At 40.8% G+C, this 13,393-nt stretch overlaps 1 protein-coding gene across 1 annotated transcript; it reads right to left on the bottom strand.

The window, feature by feature from the left end:
* Positions 1-494: 494 nt before the first annotated feature.
* On the bottom strand, positions 495-12,411 carry sdr42e2 (short chain dehydrogenase/reductase family 42E, member 2). The gene is made up of 12 exons (XM_084371658.1): positions 12,356-12,411; positions 9,897-10,347; positions 9,107-9,202; positions 8,091-8,148; positions 7,648-7,766; positions 7,386-7,461; positions 6,040-6,122; positions 4,715-4,852; positions 4,366-4,431; positions 3,539-3,602; positions 3,369-3,442; positions 495-1,012 (listed from the first exon to the last, which is right to left on the bottom strand). The coding sequence occupies exons 2-12, from the start codon at positions 10,338-10,340 to the stop codon at positions 776-778; spliced, it is 1,455 nt and encodes a 484-aa protein (XP_084227784.1). The 5' UTR covers positions 10,341-10,347; positions 12,356-12,411; the 3' UTR covers positions 495-775.
* Positions 12,412-13,393: the final 982 nt, after the last annotated feature.

Here is a 13,393-nt window from a genome sequence, read left to right as displayed (position 1 = left end):
CAGAGTTCTCATTGGCCCATTTGTGATCAGAGAGCCTTATTGGCTACAAAAATGCAGATGAGGTTTTAGATAGTAATTCAAAATGTACTCATGACTCAATTAATTAAAAGTAATTAGGTAGATTACATGGTGTAATGCATACTCAAGTACGAGTAAAATTACAGACTTGAAAAAAATGATTCTATTATAGAAATTTGACTATGGTAATTAGTTACTTCCACTCCTGAATAAGACACAATATTTTAGATAACAATTATAATTAATATGTTTGAATTTTCAATGAAAAGTTATGCTTCTCCTTCATTTGATCTAAGTAGAAGAGAAGAGAAACTTCTAAATGAATGTGATTATTGTAGATATAAAAGGCTGTTGGCATGATCATTGTTAATGCTTTTATTGCTAAAAGTGTACAAAATGACTAAATATGTGTAAATCACAACAAATCTTTATCATAGAAGCTTTGAGTACAATCAAAAATTGAAATATCTGTAATACAAAGTTAGATATTTCTTTCCTGTTAATAATATCACGGTAACTTCAAACTGTAGAGAAATTCAAAAACATTCACACAAATCAGGTTTAATACTTTTCAGCAGCCTTGTGGTTTCACCATTTTCACACACACACACACATATACCAACATCGATGGGACTTATTTTAGCATTTGAGCATGTTTTATTGCATCTGGTGATTTTCATTATCGTTTCATTAATCATTTTGAGAAGAAACATAGCACAAGAAAGCTTGTTGTGCAGCATTTCCCAGTGAGAACTGTTTAGTCCTGACAGAGTATACTGGATAGCACCAGCAGCACCAGGCTGAGACCCATCAGCAGCAGCAAGACGAGGTGTCGGGGCATCTGGGAGGTCAAGGAGAGGAGACCAGACCGAGGCTGTCTGGTCTTCAGATACTGCTCCACACAGTCCACCAGGTTGTAAGGCTTTGGACAGTAACCCAGCTCTCGACGGGCCTTGTCAATCTTGAAGGTGTGGCTCACAGCTATGCTCCTCACCTGCAGTGGAAGATTTCTGTTAAATGTAGGTCACAAAATTCCCCGGAGGCTCCTCAAGCTGCTGCACAGACCAAGTTAAAGGTCGCACTGTCAAGCTAATGGTTCAGATTAACCTCAATTTGGCGAACGCGGTTTTACATTCTGATAGCCTGCGACTGACGGATGCCTCCAGTTACTGCATCTTCTTACCGCTTGAGGATTAGGTGTCTACACGTGAGGTACATGCAGTGATAGAAGAGTTCAGGGCACAAGGACTTCTTTAGAGTATTATACAGCTTTTCATCCACCAACATGAGTCACTTCTTCTTCTCTGATGATGTAAAACTGCTTCCATCAGCACACACCTTGTGCAAAAATTTCCTCAGCATTTCACTGTATGATTCATGCCAAGTTGTACTTTATTGATCCACCAGTATATCATCATTGCTAGAGACTGTACAACCACAAACATCTGAGTCCTGCTCATCCTGTCTGACCTGACAATCATCTTGACTATGTAATCTCCCTCTGGAAGCTGTGCCTTTTTACTGCCTTCAATTTTCCATCACTTGAGACGGATCTGCATTAAAAAGTCATTCGCTGCCACAGGCATCATCTCACTGAATTCAGGACACAGATGATGGTTTCATAAAGTATGTAGTTTGTAATCTGGTAGTGAGCCAAGGTTCCTTTTAATATATCTGGCAGAGGACAAGCAGTGGTGGAAGAAATATTTAGATGCTAATATAAAAATACTCAAGAGCAAGAAAAGCAAGAAAATCTGTTTTTGTAGCGTCATTTGTAGATGCTTTTATTGCTAAATGTGTACAGAATTACTAATTAAATATGAATTACAAAAAAATATATATATATTTTCCTGAACTAGCTGGGAACTGTAGTGTTTGTGCAAAAACATTACTCAAACACTAGTAAATAGTGCATTTCTTGGGGACTATATTCAGCTGTGGATGAATACACATTTGGTGCTCTAGTGAGTATGTACTGCAGCAGCATGGTGAATGTATGTCAAGCAACACAGTTTAGGGCCAAACTTTAACAAACAGTATATTTTGCATCCTTGAACTATTTTTTACTCCGTCATTGCTACTTTAAACAAATTAAAGCCAGCAATGCAGTTTAGCTACCAGCTTTTCCTCAAGCAAATACAGTTTAGCTCCCATCATTACCAAATAGTATATTTTGCATCCTTCCAACTCATCTCACTTTTGTAACTATTTATACTTGGTCAGGTGCTATTTAAAACAAATTCAAGCCGGTGACACAGTTTAGCCTCCAGCATTCACACTGCAGTTTCTTTGGAAATTACCATTCTCTAGCTCCTTTTGTTTTTTTTGCTATTATATGTCTCTTCGTCAATCTACCTTTACTGAGTGCTGCAATATAAATAGCCTCTCTGAGGACAATAAAGTTTTCTTAACTAAACTGAGCTAAAGCTTATTGAGCACTTCAGGCTCAAAGACAGCTGAGCGCTGAGCCTTGCAGATGTTCCTCTGTGTGTTTTAGTTGGTTTCATCTTCCACCATGTTTGCAGACTTGGAATTTATGTACGGGAGGAAAAAAATCATCTGCACGTCACACGCTGGCTAAACCTGAGAGAGATGGCAGGATCATTCGAGCCTTGCCGAGAGGCTGCTCGACTATGCTCACCACGACAACAGCCACTGTACTGAGGTCACTTCCTGTATACTTCATCTTGAACTTCCTGTTCTGACCCACAGCAGTTTATGTTTTATTCACAGGATATTCATCGATCTCCCGGTCAGCAGCTGTCTGACAGAATGAGCTCCAGGTGCAGGCCCACAGGCTCAGCTTTGGTTTCTGCCTCATCACACATTCATGAGGATCTTACAGGCCGCGATCAAGGCTCCTTAAGATGCATCGTAAAGGCCTCCCCAGGCAGGATTAATGGAAACAGCCCTCATCTTGATACAATTCTTCTGTTGTTTGATAGTGATACAGACTATCAGATAAATTAGAAGGCTTTCGGCTTCGAGAACGTTGGGATTTAGTTATTTGGCAATATTTTTTAGTAAATTCAAGGCTTACTTTTTTCCATAATTAATGTACACGAGATAGCGTCAGACGAGGGAGGGGGAGAGCAGGGGGGCTGAGCGGAAAATACCTTAATGAAGTCTGTCTTCACTGTTGTGGGAGAGACTTAAACAAGGATCTACTCATCTGAGAGCATGTAACCTATCTCCAACACAAAGACTTTCAATTAGGTAGGTACACACAGAGAGCTCCACAGCGTTGTAACTTTCAGCATCATAGACACGTCACCATGACCAGTATGCACCTCACACTTGGTTCATTCAGGTCAGAATAAACATTTTAAAAGCCACAGAAGCATAGTTACCTCACTTTGGGTGAAGAGGAGAGGCAGATCTATCACAGGTCTCAGAAGTACATGTAAATATTCTACCAGGCTGGCTGAACGTAGAAGAAAAACATACATCGAGTTAGAAACAACTCACCAAATAAGCGTATTAGAAGTGTATATATTTTAGGGAAAGAGCGGTGAGCTACCTGCTAAATAGACACATGAAACAGGAACGGTTATCAACGGTCTGCTGTAGCCCAGATTTTCAAACTGGAATGGGAACATGAAATAGAGAGAAAAGTTTATTCCTGACAAAATGTTTTGACAGAATGTATGTCAATGAAACTGTAAATATCTTTAAAAAGAATTTAAAGGATAAGGCTTCAAAGGAAGTTATTACGTTTATTTTTACCGTCAACAAATCCCATGAAAATGCCAAAATTTACCACGTGGTTACCTCCGGGGGAGAAAAAGCTCTGCGTCAAGTAGCTTATGTACAATTTTAGTCTTCTTTTTTATGATATTATTTCAAAGTCTATAAATCTCATTCATCTAAAATGCAGGTTTGATGCTTTCACATAATAACAGCGTATTCCTTAATGTTATATTGGAGACCTGATTTAACTGTTGGGCCACAGACAAAAGGAAATTATGGTTATTCAAAATAATTCCTTTCCAGACTTTGCTGGTGGGTAGATATCAAAATGGATAGCAAAGCAGCACAGTAAGTAAAATAAGCATAACACAGCAGCAACACCTGATACATCAGACTGTTTGACTATATATCTTTAAACGTTACATTTACGGCTGAAAATGACAACAGAAGTAAATTTGCCAAATGCAATTCAACTGTATTTGTCTAACTGGAAGTGACTGTTGACTGTCAGCATGATATTGAGGCACAACTATGGCACTCTGGAATCAGATACATCAGTCTCTACTTGATAGTATTCATTGTGGTTTTGGAGTTTTCATGGGATTTGTTGACAATAAGATAAAGACAGAATATCACCCAGGTTATTAATTCACTCACCAACGGCGTCAGCCATTCGAACAGATTGACCGAAACTCCGTCATTAATAAAATAGACCTGTCCACTCTGCAAAGGAAGAGAAAACAATGGGGACATTGTACGTCATCCTTATTTAAAGTAATGATAATAGTAGCTAGCGTTAACGTGCACCTGACTAACAACTGCATCCTTTCTTTGGTCGTAGTTTGTGATGCGTCATAAACACAAAGGTTGACCAACCGGACTAATTATCTTCAGTTAAATAAAGCCAATCTTCAAGTAAAAAATTAGTAACTAAAAATGTGAGGTTTAAAAATGTATCTTAAAGCAGTCTAAATACACAGATCTGTGGGTGTTGCTCCTGACTCACAGAGATGTGGCTCCTCTGCAGTGTGAGAGCCTCGGCAGCCAGTGTGTGTGCCAACACCAGGTTATCTACGTGCACCCAGTTCATCCTGGCCCGGGGGTCACCAAACCTGAAGGTAAACAACCTGCGCTCCACGTTCATCTGAGAGATAGAGAGGGAGGGAAAGAGAGGGATAATACCTCAACACTTTTGACTTTCTATGTGTTGCGGTGATGTGTTTACATAAGCTCCACCGGCTACAGCAAGAAACAATATCATCCAGGTTTTGTTTTTATTGATAGCACAGTTTTTCAGCAGCTGACTGGTAAACTTAGGATGTCTGAACCTCTTTGAACGCACCACAGAAGACAAGTTATTGCAATTACATCACAGAGCAATGAGAACGTAGCTTGGTGAAAACTCATTATTATTACCTGCTCACAAGCCCAAGCAAGTGTGAAGTGCCTTAACCTTCTGGAGTCTGATGATGTTCTTGTTTAATTTACAGTACCACAACTTTGGATATTTATACTGTAATACGTAGAGACAAGGGTTTAAGTGAGGCTGTAACTCACTTATGTTTGTGGACCATGAAATATTTCTGTGAGAAAAAAAAATTAAACTGTGAGTCGTTCATATTTTCAGTGATTTACAGGACATACAAAATGACATACTGTACATGTAAATAGAATTTATAATAGTTGTATTTCTTAAATTTTTCTGCTGTATTTGTGTGTATAACAAGTACAAAAACTTTTTTAAAAATGAGAATTGGCCTGAATTTATTAAATTTTTGAGAAATTATGACTAAATATTTGTGCATTTCTATAGGCACCGGTGTAATTTTTCATGTATTTTGTGTTCCGGGCAGCTTTACACTTTGTTAAATTGACAAAATTTAAAGTCAGACCGATAGCTGAGATTGTGCTGAAAGAAAAGGATGGCATACATGTGGAGTAAGGACCGTTTAAAAGGAGCTTAACAAAGCAATAATTCACCAAAACCAAAAAGGCTCCCGAGGATTATAAACCGCTTTTATAAACAGATGGAATGAGGTTGAAGACGACTTTCAAAATACAGTAAATAATTAGTCAACCATCTTGGCCGACAGTAAACCCACCGACATCCAGCCCTTCAGCAGACTGCACTGCTGCCTCGTAGACGACAGACTGGAAGAAAAGCCGGGTGTAACCGGATGCCTTGGAGCTCTATCAATAATGTAAACTCTTCGGTCAGGAACACAGTCTGCCAGGGAGGCTTCAGACACTGCAAGATGTATATTTTCTCCAGTGCCAAGGTGAAAGGAATTAACCCTGATCACAAGATAACATCTATGTGCTTTCTCTCACCATCACTCTGTGGAGGTGTCTCCTCTCATCTGGTCCGTAGATGCCACAGGGCCGCAGGACGCAGCTCCGCAGCAGGCCTCCACCTTCACGAGAGAGGATTTAAACCTTCAGTGAATACATGCTTTCATGTGTATAGTTTAAACTTGATGCTACATATCAGGTAAAGGCAATTAGCAGCAAACATCTACAGTTTGGCATCAGCACACTCATATTTTTAGCTGCTTCATAAAAGCTCCTTCACATGCATCACATACTACTGATTCATCAGTGAGATGCAGTGATAGAAGAAGTACCTCTTAGGTAAAAATGTACAGTTACAAGTAAAAGTCCTGCATTCAAACTCTTTACAGAAGTACTATCAGCTATATATACTTTATGTATCAAAATCAAAAACTCTGGTGTGAATGATATTTTATGATAAATTACATTACTGGACAGTTAACACTGATGCATCAACAAGACACGATAACATAAGAGGATTAGTAAGAAGACAAAACAAAGTTCTGTCAAATCTTTGCTCTTTTGAAATATCGGAGAATTGTAGCAATTTGGCGCAAAGGAGGAAGTCAGGGGACGTAGTATAAAGAGCGACAAAGTCCGTATTTAGAGGAGGTTGGAGTGGATGGATGGGTCAAAGATACCATCAACAGGAGACTGCTGTAGTCAGCGTCCTGCGTGAAACCAAAAGCCAGCGTTGACTTATTTTAACTTACGCAAAGTAACACAATGTAACTTAACTCACATCAAGTGCATAATGTAACTTACGTCAAGTATACAATGTAACCTGACTTACATCAAGTACGTAACGTAACTTGCGTCAAGTATGCAACGTGACTTAACTTATGTGAAGTACGCAATTTAACTTAACTTATTGTCAAGTGCGTAACGTAACTTAACGTTGCTTTTATCTCCAGGCCATCCTGGCTTCATCCTCGACTTCTGACGTGTCTCTATGCCACCAGACCTTTTAGAGGCAGTGGAAAAAAAAGACAACATACTCCTGTGGCGGATATATCAACTCTAACCTGTGTTATATCATGAGCCAGCTCTTGGCTCTAAACTTAATTGGATGTATACGGTGATGGTCACTGATGGGGTGTAGGGTAACACGGAAGGAGGGAATGGGAACTTCACACCTGTTGATGTAAAGACCGCGGAGGAACTTGAAACCTATTATAATGTATTAGGAATTGTAAAATAGTCACGTGGACTGCTGCACTACAAGCTGGTACTGTGCTGTCTAGCCTTTAAATTTAAACTGCTGCCACTGGTGTTGAACCTAGGTTTGCAGTCTCTTCATGTTATTCTGTGATTGTGCTGCCATTACACGCTGATCGCTTTCAAACCTTTCAGGGAGCATCCGTTGGCAGAGAGGACCATCTGCTCTGCAATCGCTTTAGTTCTGGAGTAGTGGTCGATGTGCTGGAAGAGGCAGACACAGTGTTGCATTGTATTGCCGTCTCGAGCACAGAAAAAAATGTATTGTTGGCAAACGTAAAGGACAGCCCTAAATGTTGGTCTTTTGCTGTGATCTTAGATCCAAGTTTCGGTCATACATGGGTGGATGGGACATTTATGGGTATCATTTCAGTTGATATGTTTACTCACTACTTCGGGGGGCACATACGGCATTGAAGCCTCATCACACTCCTCAATTGGTTTCCCAGTAAAGACCACATTGATGGTACTGGTATACACCAGCCTGGGGATGCCCCTCTCCTTACACACTGAAAGAGAGCAGCAGAGCAAAATTATCACATCGATTTTACATCAAAGACTGCCAGGATGTTTAAAAAATAAACTTTTAATGACAATTTTAAGCCTCTTTCATGCAGGCATTAATCGTATGAACTATTTAAAATATCTCTGCTCTCATATTTTAACGTTTTTGCCACGGGAGCTATGAAATCTTAATAAAAAAACACAACAGACCAATGGATTTTCACATGCAGAAGTGCCTTTTTATTGTTGTTGTTTCTAAATTTCAAATGACATTGATCACAGTGCATGTGGGATGCTTGGTTGTTGGTCATAATCACATGCGTCCTCACCGTTTATGACATTACTGGTCCCTCCAACGTTGATTGACTCCACCTGCTCTTTCCTCAGCTGGCAGACAGTCAAAAAGGATAGAAAAAATGTAACCCATACCATGTTGAAGGTCATGCAGCCATGTTTTTCACTTCCCATGTCTTTCTTTTCCGCTTTAAAGAGCTTACTTTATGTACAACTCATCAGCATTGTTTTATCTTGACGTTGGATGACAGCTCCTGTCAGATACACTTTGTCTTTCAACATGACTTCTTGCCTTCACAAGCAAACTCACAAAGATTGTAGTGAGGTGTGTTTGCTTTAACTGCTTTGTTGGTGGAGTTTCAGCAGGGAGGTTCATCCCTGAAATAGTGTATTACACTTCTTTCTCAATAAGGATCAGCCTTAAACACCATCGATTTTTACACATGGCAGTCAGTTTATAGGTCTTTTTGAGTAGGCTACTTCTTAGTCTCTGCTCTAGACTAGGCTTTATACATTAGCCAAGTTGTGGTCAAGTTGCATTGTGGGTAATGTTTGCACCAAAGGCCTCCTCACAGAAACGTCCTCAGTCTGAACTCCTACTTATCTCAGTTTAGGATTAGATTTAGGGATTTTTCTTATTATAGAAACGCGTTTCCTAACTGTGTACTAGCCATCTTATTTAGCTTCTTCAGAGCCGTCCTGACTGAGGTTTTTCCTAAATTAGGGCTATAAAAGACACTGTCCTAAATAAAAAAAAACACTGCCAAAAATGGCAGCACCACTGTTGTTAGATCTGTAAGGTAATGACAATGAAGATGGGGAACAACATTAACACTGAAATCAACATGATTATGTGTTAATACGACTATATATGTGTTAAAAACAGCATCGAAAACCTAAATAGTTACACATTATAAGGTATTTATCGGAACATATAAGACACTTGTTAACAGCTTGAAGACTCTATGCACATCCTCACTACAGTTCTCTGACTTTTCTCTGAATGATTAAGTGGTGAGCAGATGGTCAAGAGGACATGAAGGGAGGTCACCTGTTCTGGTCCAGACATGCCGTAAGACGCTGTGTGGAATATACAGTCGACTTCTTCACACACCTTGTACAGGGAGGAGCTGTCCCGGATGTCACACTGCAAGAAAAAAGAGAGACAACTTAACACTCAGTTAATAAATGCCAACTTGGAGGAAACTTTTTGAACGTATTGCTTTTTTCCAACACTTTATAAGATATTATCACTTGTACATTTACTGCCTGTTCTCAACAGTTCAACAAGTTGGGGGTGGTGCAGGTTCACAGAAGACATGAGAGTGTGAGTCAATAGCTATCCTATTGAAGACAGTTGTAATTAAGGTAAGTGTGCCATGAGGCCTGCAGGTGTAACCCGAATCATGTCTCCACCCTCTCTGACCCAGTCAGCAGCTGGTGCTCTGAGGAGGATCACTCACCTGTGTCTGTTTCCAACCAGCACGCAGACTCGCCACAGAGACACACTGTCAGTGGACGGAGCAAGGAATTGATTTCAAAGTCTGCACGGAGCAGTGTAAGTTAGAAGAAAACACAGAGTGGGAGTTATCGCTGCAAGCAGGATTGCACTGGTCTGTGCTGGAAGAGGGCGGACACCAAAGACCAAGAAAGTTTTGAATGTGACACAATAAATATAGTGCCATGTCTGTAACAGTTGGTTTAAGTTTGAATTTTGTTTGCAAATGTTAAAATCCAACGAGTGACACAGAAATAGCAATGAAAATGAATGTGCAGGGAGAGAGAATAAAGTAAATTACCAAGCTCTGAGCAGAGTCAGGTCACTCTCTGCTGTCCCTCACCTGATAGAAGACTGCTCCATCAGGGATATCACAGGGAGGCTTGTTTATGTCCAGAAGGATCACTGACATCCCCTGACTGGCTAGTTCTCTCCCCAGCCTGAACCCAAAGTATCCACCTCCGCCCGTCACTAACACTCTCCCTGTGGAGCTGCCCCGGGCCAGCCCAGCCTCCTCTCCCAGCCTGGACGCCGCACACTCCTGGCTGCTGCTGCCGTAGCTCGCCGTCATGGCTCCATTCAACCTGTGGCGGACGGCCACGGCCGGGCTTGAGGCCACAGTCGGGGCTGGGTGGCTGACCCACGGCTGGTGGGTGAGGTGGGTGAGGTTGTGCGTGTGGTGTCCACCAGCCTGCAGGCAGCAAAGGGGGCCACTGTGGCGGGGAAGCTGCTTCACCTGGCACAGAGAGCCTCCATTCTCACTCATGTTGGGACCGCACAGCTCCATAGATATCCTGATGGGGTGAAACAGGGTGAATATTGGTTGCTGTAGCCCGTCTTTTGTCCGCTCCAGCTACCTTCTTTTAACACCAACCTTCTGTGTCTCTTTAGCTGTTGCTTTACATTAAGGTTTGAACAGTAACGAGTCCACAGACATCAAGAGTTCACACAGATCTCATGAGTTCACACAGACATCAAGAGTTCACACAGACCTCATGAGTTCACACAGTCCTCAAGAGTTCACTCAGTCCTTGCTCCTATACATTCAGTTCCACCTCTGACCACCATTATAGACAACACCGGACTTGGACCTCATATTCCCACCAACACTTCATCCATTCCCGTAATCATTACACTCCATCAGCACATCAGACACGGACATACCCAGTCTGTGAACTTTCATAACCTTAGACCGCTCACAGAACAATCCACCTCTCCAGTGATGCTGATGATACGCAACTGTACATTGCCGTGTCTCCTGATGACACAGGGCAAATTGATGCCCTTTTTAACTGCATTGTAGACATCAAGTCATGGATGGAAGTGAATTTCCTACAGCTCAACCAGGACAAAGTTTTAGTTATAGGTCCTGGAGGCCAGAGAGAGAAACTTGTACCAAAACTACAAGATCTTAAACCAACACAATCAGTTAAAAACCTGGACGTGATTTTTGATTCTGAATTTCTGCCCGTTTCTCTCCCAGGTCAGTACGGAGGTGCTAATGCATGCTTTTATTTCCTGTCGCTTAGATTACTGTAATGTCCTGCTCTCTGGTCTTCCCAAAAAGAGTACTTTAAATCTCCAACTATTACAAAACTCAGCCGCACGCGTGCTGACGAGGACCAGAGCGCGGGAGCACATTACACCGGTTTTAGAGTCGCTGCATTGGCTCCCCGTCCGCTTCAGGATCGATTTTAAGGTTCTTTTACTGGTCTTTAAATGTGTTACCGGCCTTGCACCCTCCTACTTATCTGACCTGCTTCTATCATATCAGCCCTCGCGGATCCTGAGGAATGTGGCGCTTCCTCAATCCTCAGTGCCATGCCATGTCTCCCTATTGTCAGTAGTGAGAGTGTGCAGGTGTGTGTGTGTGTGTGTGTGTGTGTGTGTGTGTGTGTTTGTGTGCAGGTGTGTGTGTGTGTGTGTGTGTAGTATGGAGGGTGGGAGGGAGGGGCTTTCTTTGCAATTGTTTTGTCTTTCATGTGTAAAGTACTTTGTGTTGCATGTGCTCTATCAATAAAGTTTTGATTTGATTTGATTTGACTTAAAATTGGGGTGTCCCATTAACAGAGGCTGTGTCCTGCTGCAGGTGCACCACCAACTTCGGCTGTACAATCAAAATAAAACCATGAGAAGAAAAAAAAAAAAGAGAAAGAGAAGAAAATAATTAACTTAAATTTCACTTGTGCATGAAACAACTTTTGTCAAGTGTCTATTGGACTTTTAATATGTATAACGCGTTTTAATGGATTAAAATAAACCTACCTAATGCCTTCTGATATCTTAAAAAACACTTCATGATACCAATCTGCTGAACTTGAAAGCTACAGACAGCTTTAACTTATATCTCACAACACTCAGATAATGCGCTCTTAATTATTACTACTGTAAATACTGCACCTTCTCCTCACGCACCTTGTGTTCCACTTAAATTTCTCTACTAACTCAGTATGTTATTCTATTTTATTTTATTTTATTTTATTTTATAGCTACTTAAACATTTTTTATATACTGTATATAGTACGTATTTTGATTGTATTTGTCCTTGCATGTACTATCTATCGATCCTCATTAAGTTAAGAATGACACTACAATACTGAGTGGGCTAAAAGTTTATTCACTCCATTGTAAGGTCTTTTAACGTCAGATAGTGAGTTTAATCTTCTAACAAATGGGTGAAAGCTCACCAAACAAGTCCCACAGGTTGTCATCAGTCGTGCATCAGAGACATGTAACGATACTCAGATTAAATTGCCATCACGTTCCTAATACTCAAATCAATACTGATAATAGATAACTTACCTCTTATTCCTCCAGACCGCTCACATCCATCCCTGCGAAGGTTGACTGAGGTGGATAACTGATCCAGTCCGTATCTTCTCTTTACTCTCCGGGCCGGTCAATCACCTCCTCTACCTGAAGGCTCACCTACCGTACTGTCCGGAAGAAGCGCGCATTTAAAATGTTTTTTATTTGCTCCAGTGTCACGCCTCTTAAATGCCACCGGCACCTTGAGAAGGCATCGCTTCTGCAACACGTGGCTTAAATCAAATATGCAAATAGGCAGCGATACAAAGAAGGGAAATGAGTAAGATGTGAGAGACTCTGCTTTAGATAATACACTGTACATTATTAGTAGTTTCACTGATTATTCAGTGTAATGAATCAATGTTTAATAAGTTAGTGTATTCTAATAAGAAATCATATCAATAAATAACTTCTATTTGTAACTCCAAATAGCCTACAGACATCTGTAGATCATGAACAACAGCAAACTGGACAAAGACATATCAAAGGTCCCCTGCCCCTCCTACACAGAAGCAAGACCCAGAGTTGTGCTCGCTTTGCGTGTCTCTGCAGTCGTTTTGTGTCTCTTTGTGGTCATTTTGTATCTCTTTGTAGTCACTCTGCATTTCTTTGTATTCATCTTGTTTCAAATTGTGGTTATTTTGCTTGACTTATAGTCACTGCATCGCTTGGTTGTCATTTTGCATCTCTTTGTAGTCATTCTGTGTCTCTTTGTAGTCATTTTGCATCACTTTGTAGTCGCTCTGTGTCTCTTTGTAGTCATTTTGCATCACTTTGTAGTCGCTCTGTGTCTCTTTGTGGTCATCTTCCATCTCTTTGTTCTCACTCTGCATTTCTTTGTAGTCATTTTGCATCTCTTTGTAGTCATTTTGCGTCACTTTGTAGTCATTCTGTGTCTCTTTGTAGTCATTTTGCATCACTTTGTAGTCGCTCTGTGTCTCTTTGTGGTCATCTTCCATCTCTTTGTACTCACTCTGCATTTCTTTGTAGTCATTTTGCATCTCTTTGTAGTCATTTTGCGTCACTTTGTAG

Source organism: Pagrus pagrus (genome assembly GCF_965226575.1).
Source record: "Pagrus pagrus genome assembly, chromosome: 13".
NCBI classification, from domain to species: domain Eukaryota; kingdom Metazoa; phylum Chordata; class Actinopteri; order Spariformes; family Sparidae; genus Pagrus; species Pagrus pagrus.
The sequence above is the reverse complement of the archived record's forward strand: the minus strand, read 5'-3'. Positions and strand labels throughout refer to the sequence as shown.

Bases quoted from the DNA above. Each gene is read 5' to 3' on its own strand.
- sdr42e2 (XM_084371658.1), bottom strand. From the start codon at position 10,340: ATGGAGCTGTGCGGTCCCAACATGAGTGAGAATGGAGGCTCTCTGTGC. The intron at 4,432-4,714 runs GTGAGTCAGGAG...CTTCCTTTGCAG, and splicing joins TGCAGAGGAGCCACATCTCT to AGTGGACAGGTCTATTTTAT. The intron at 1,013-3,368 runs GTAACTATGCTT...CTTCCACTGCAG, and splicing joins TCCTCTTCACCCAAAGTGAG to GTGAGGAGCATAGCTGTGAG.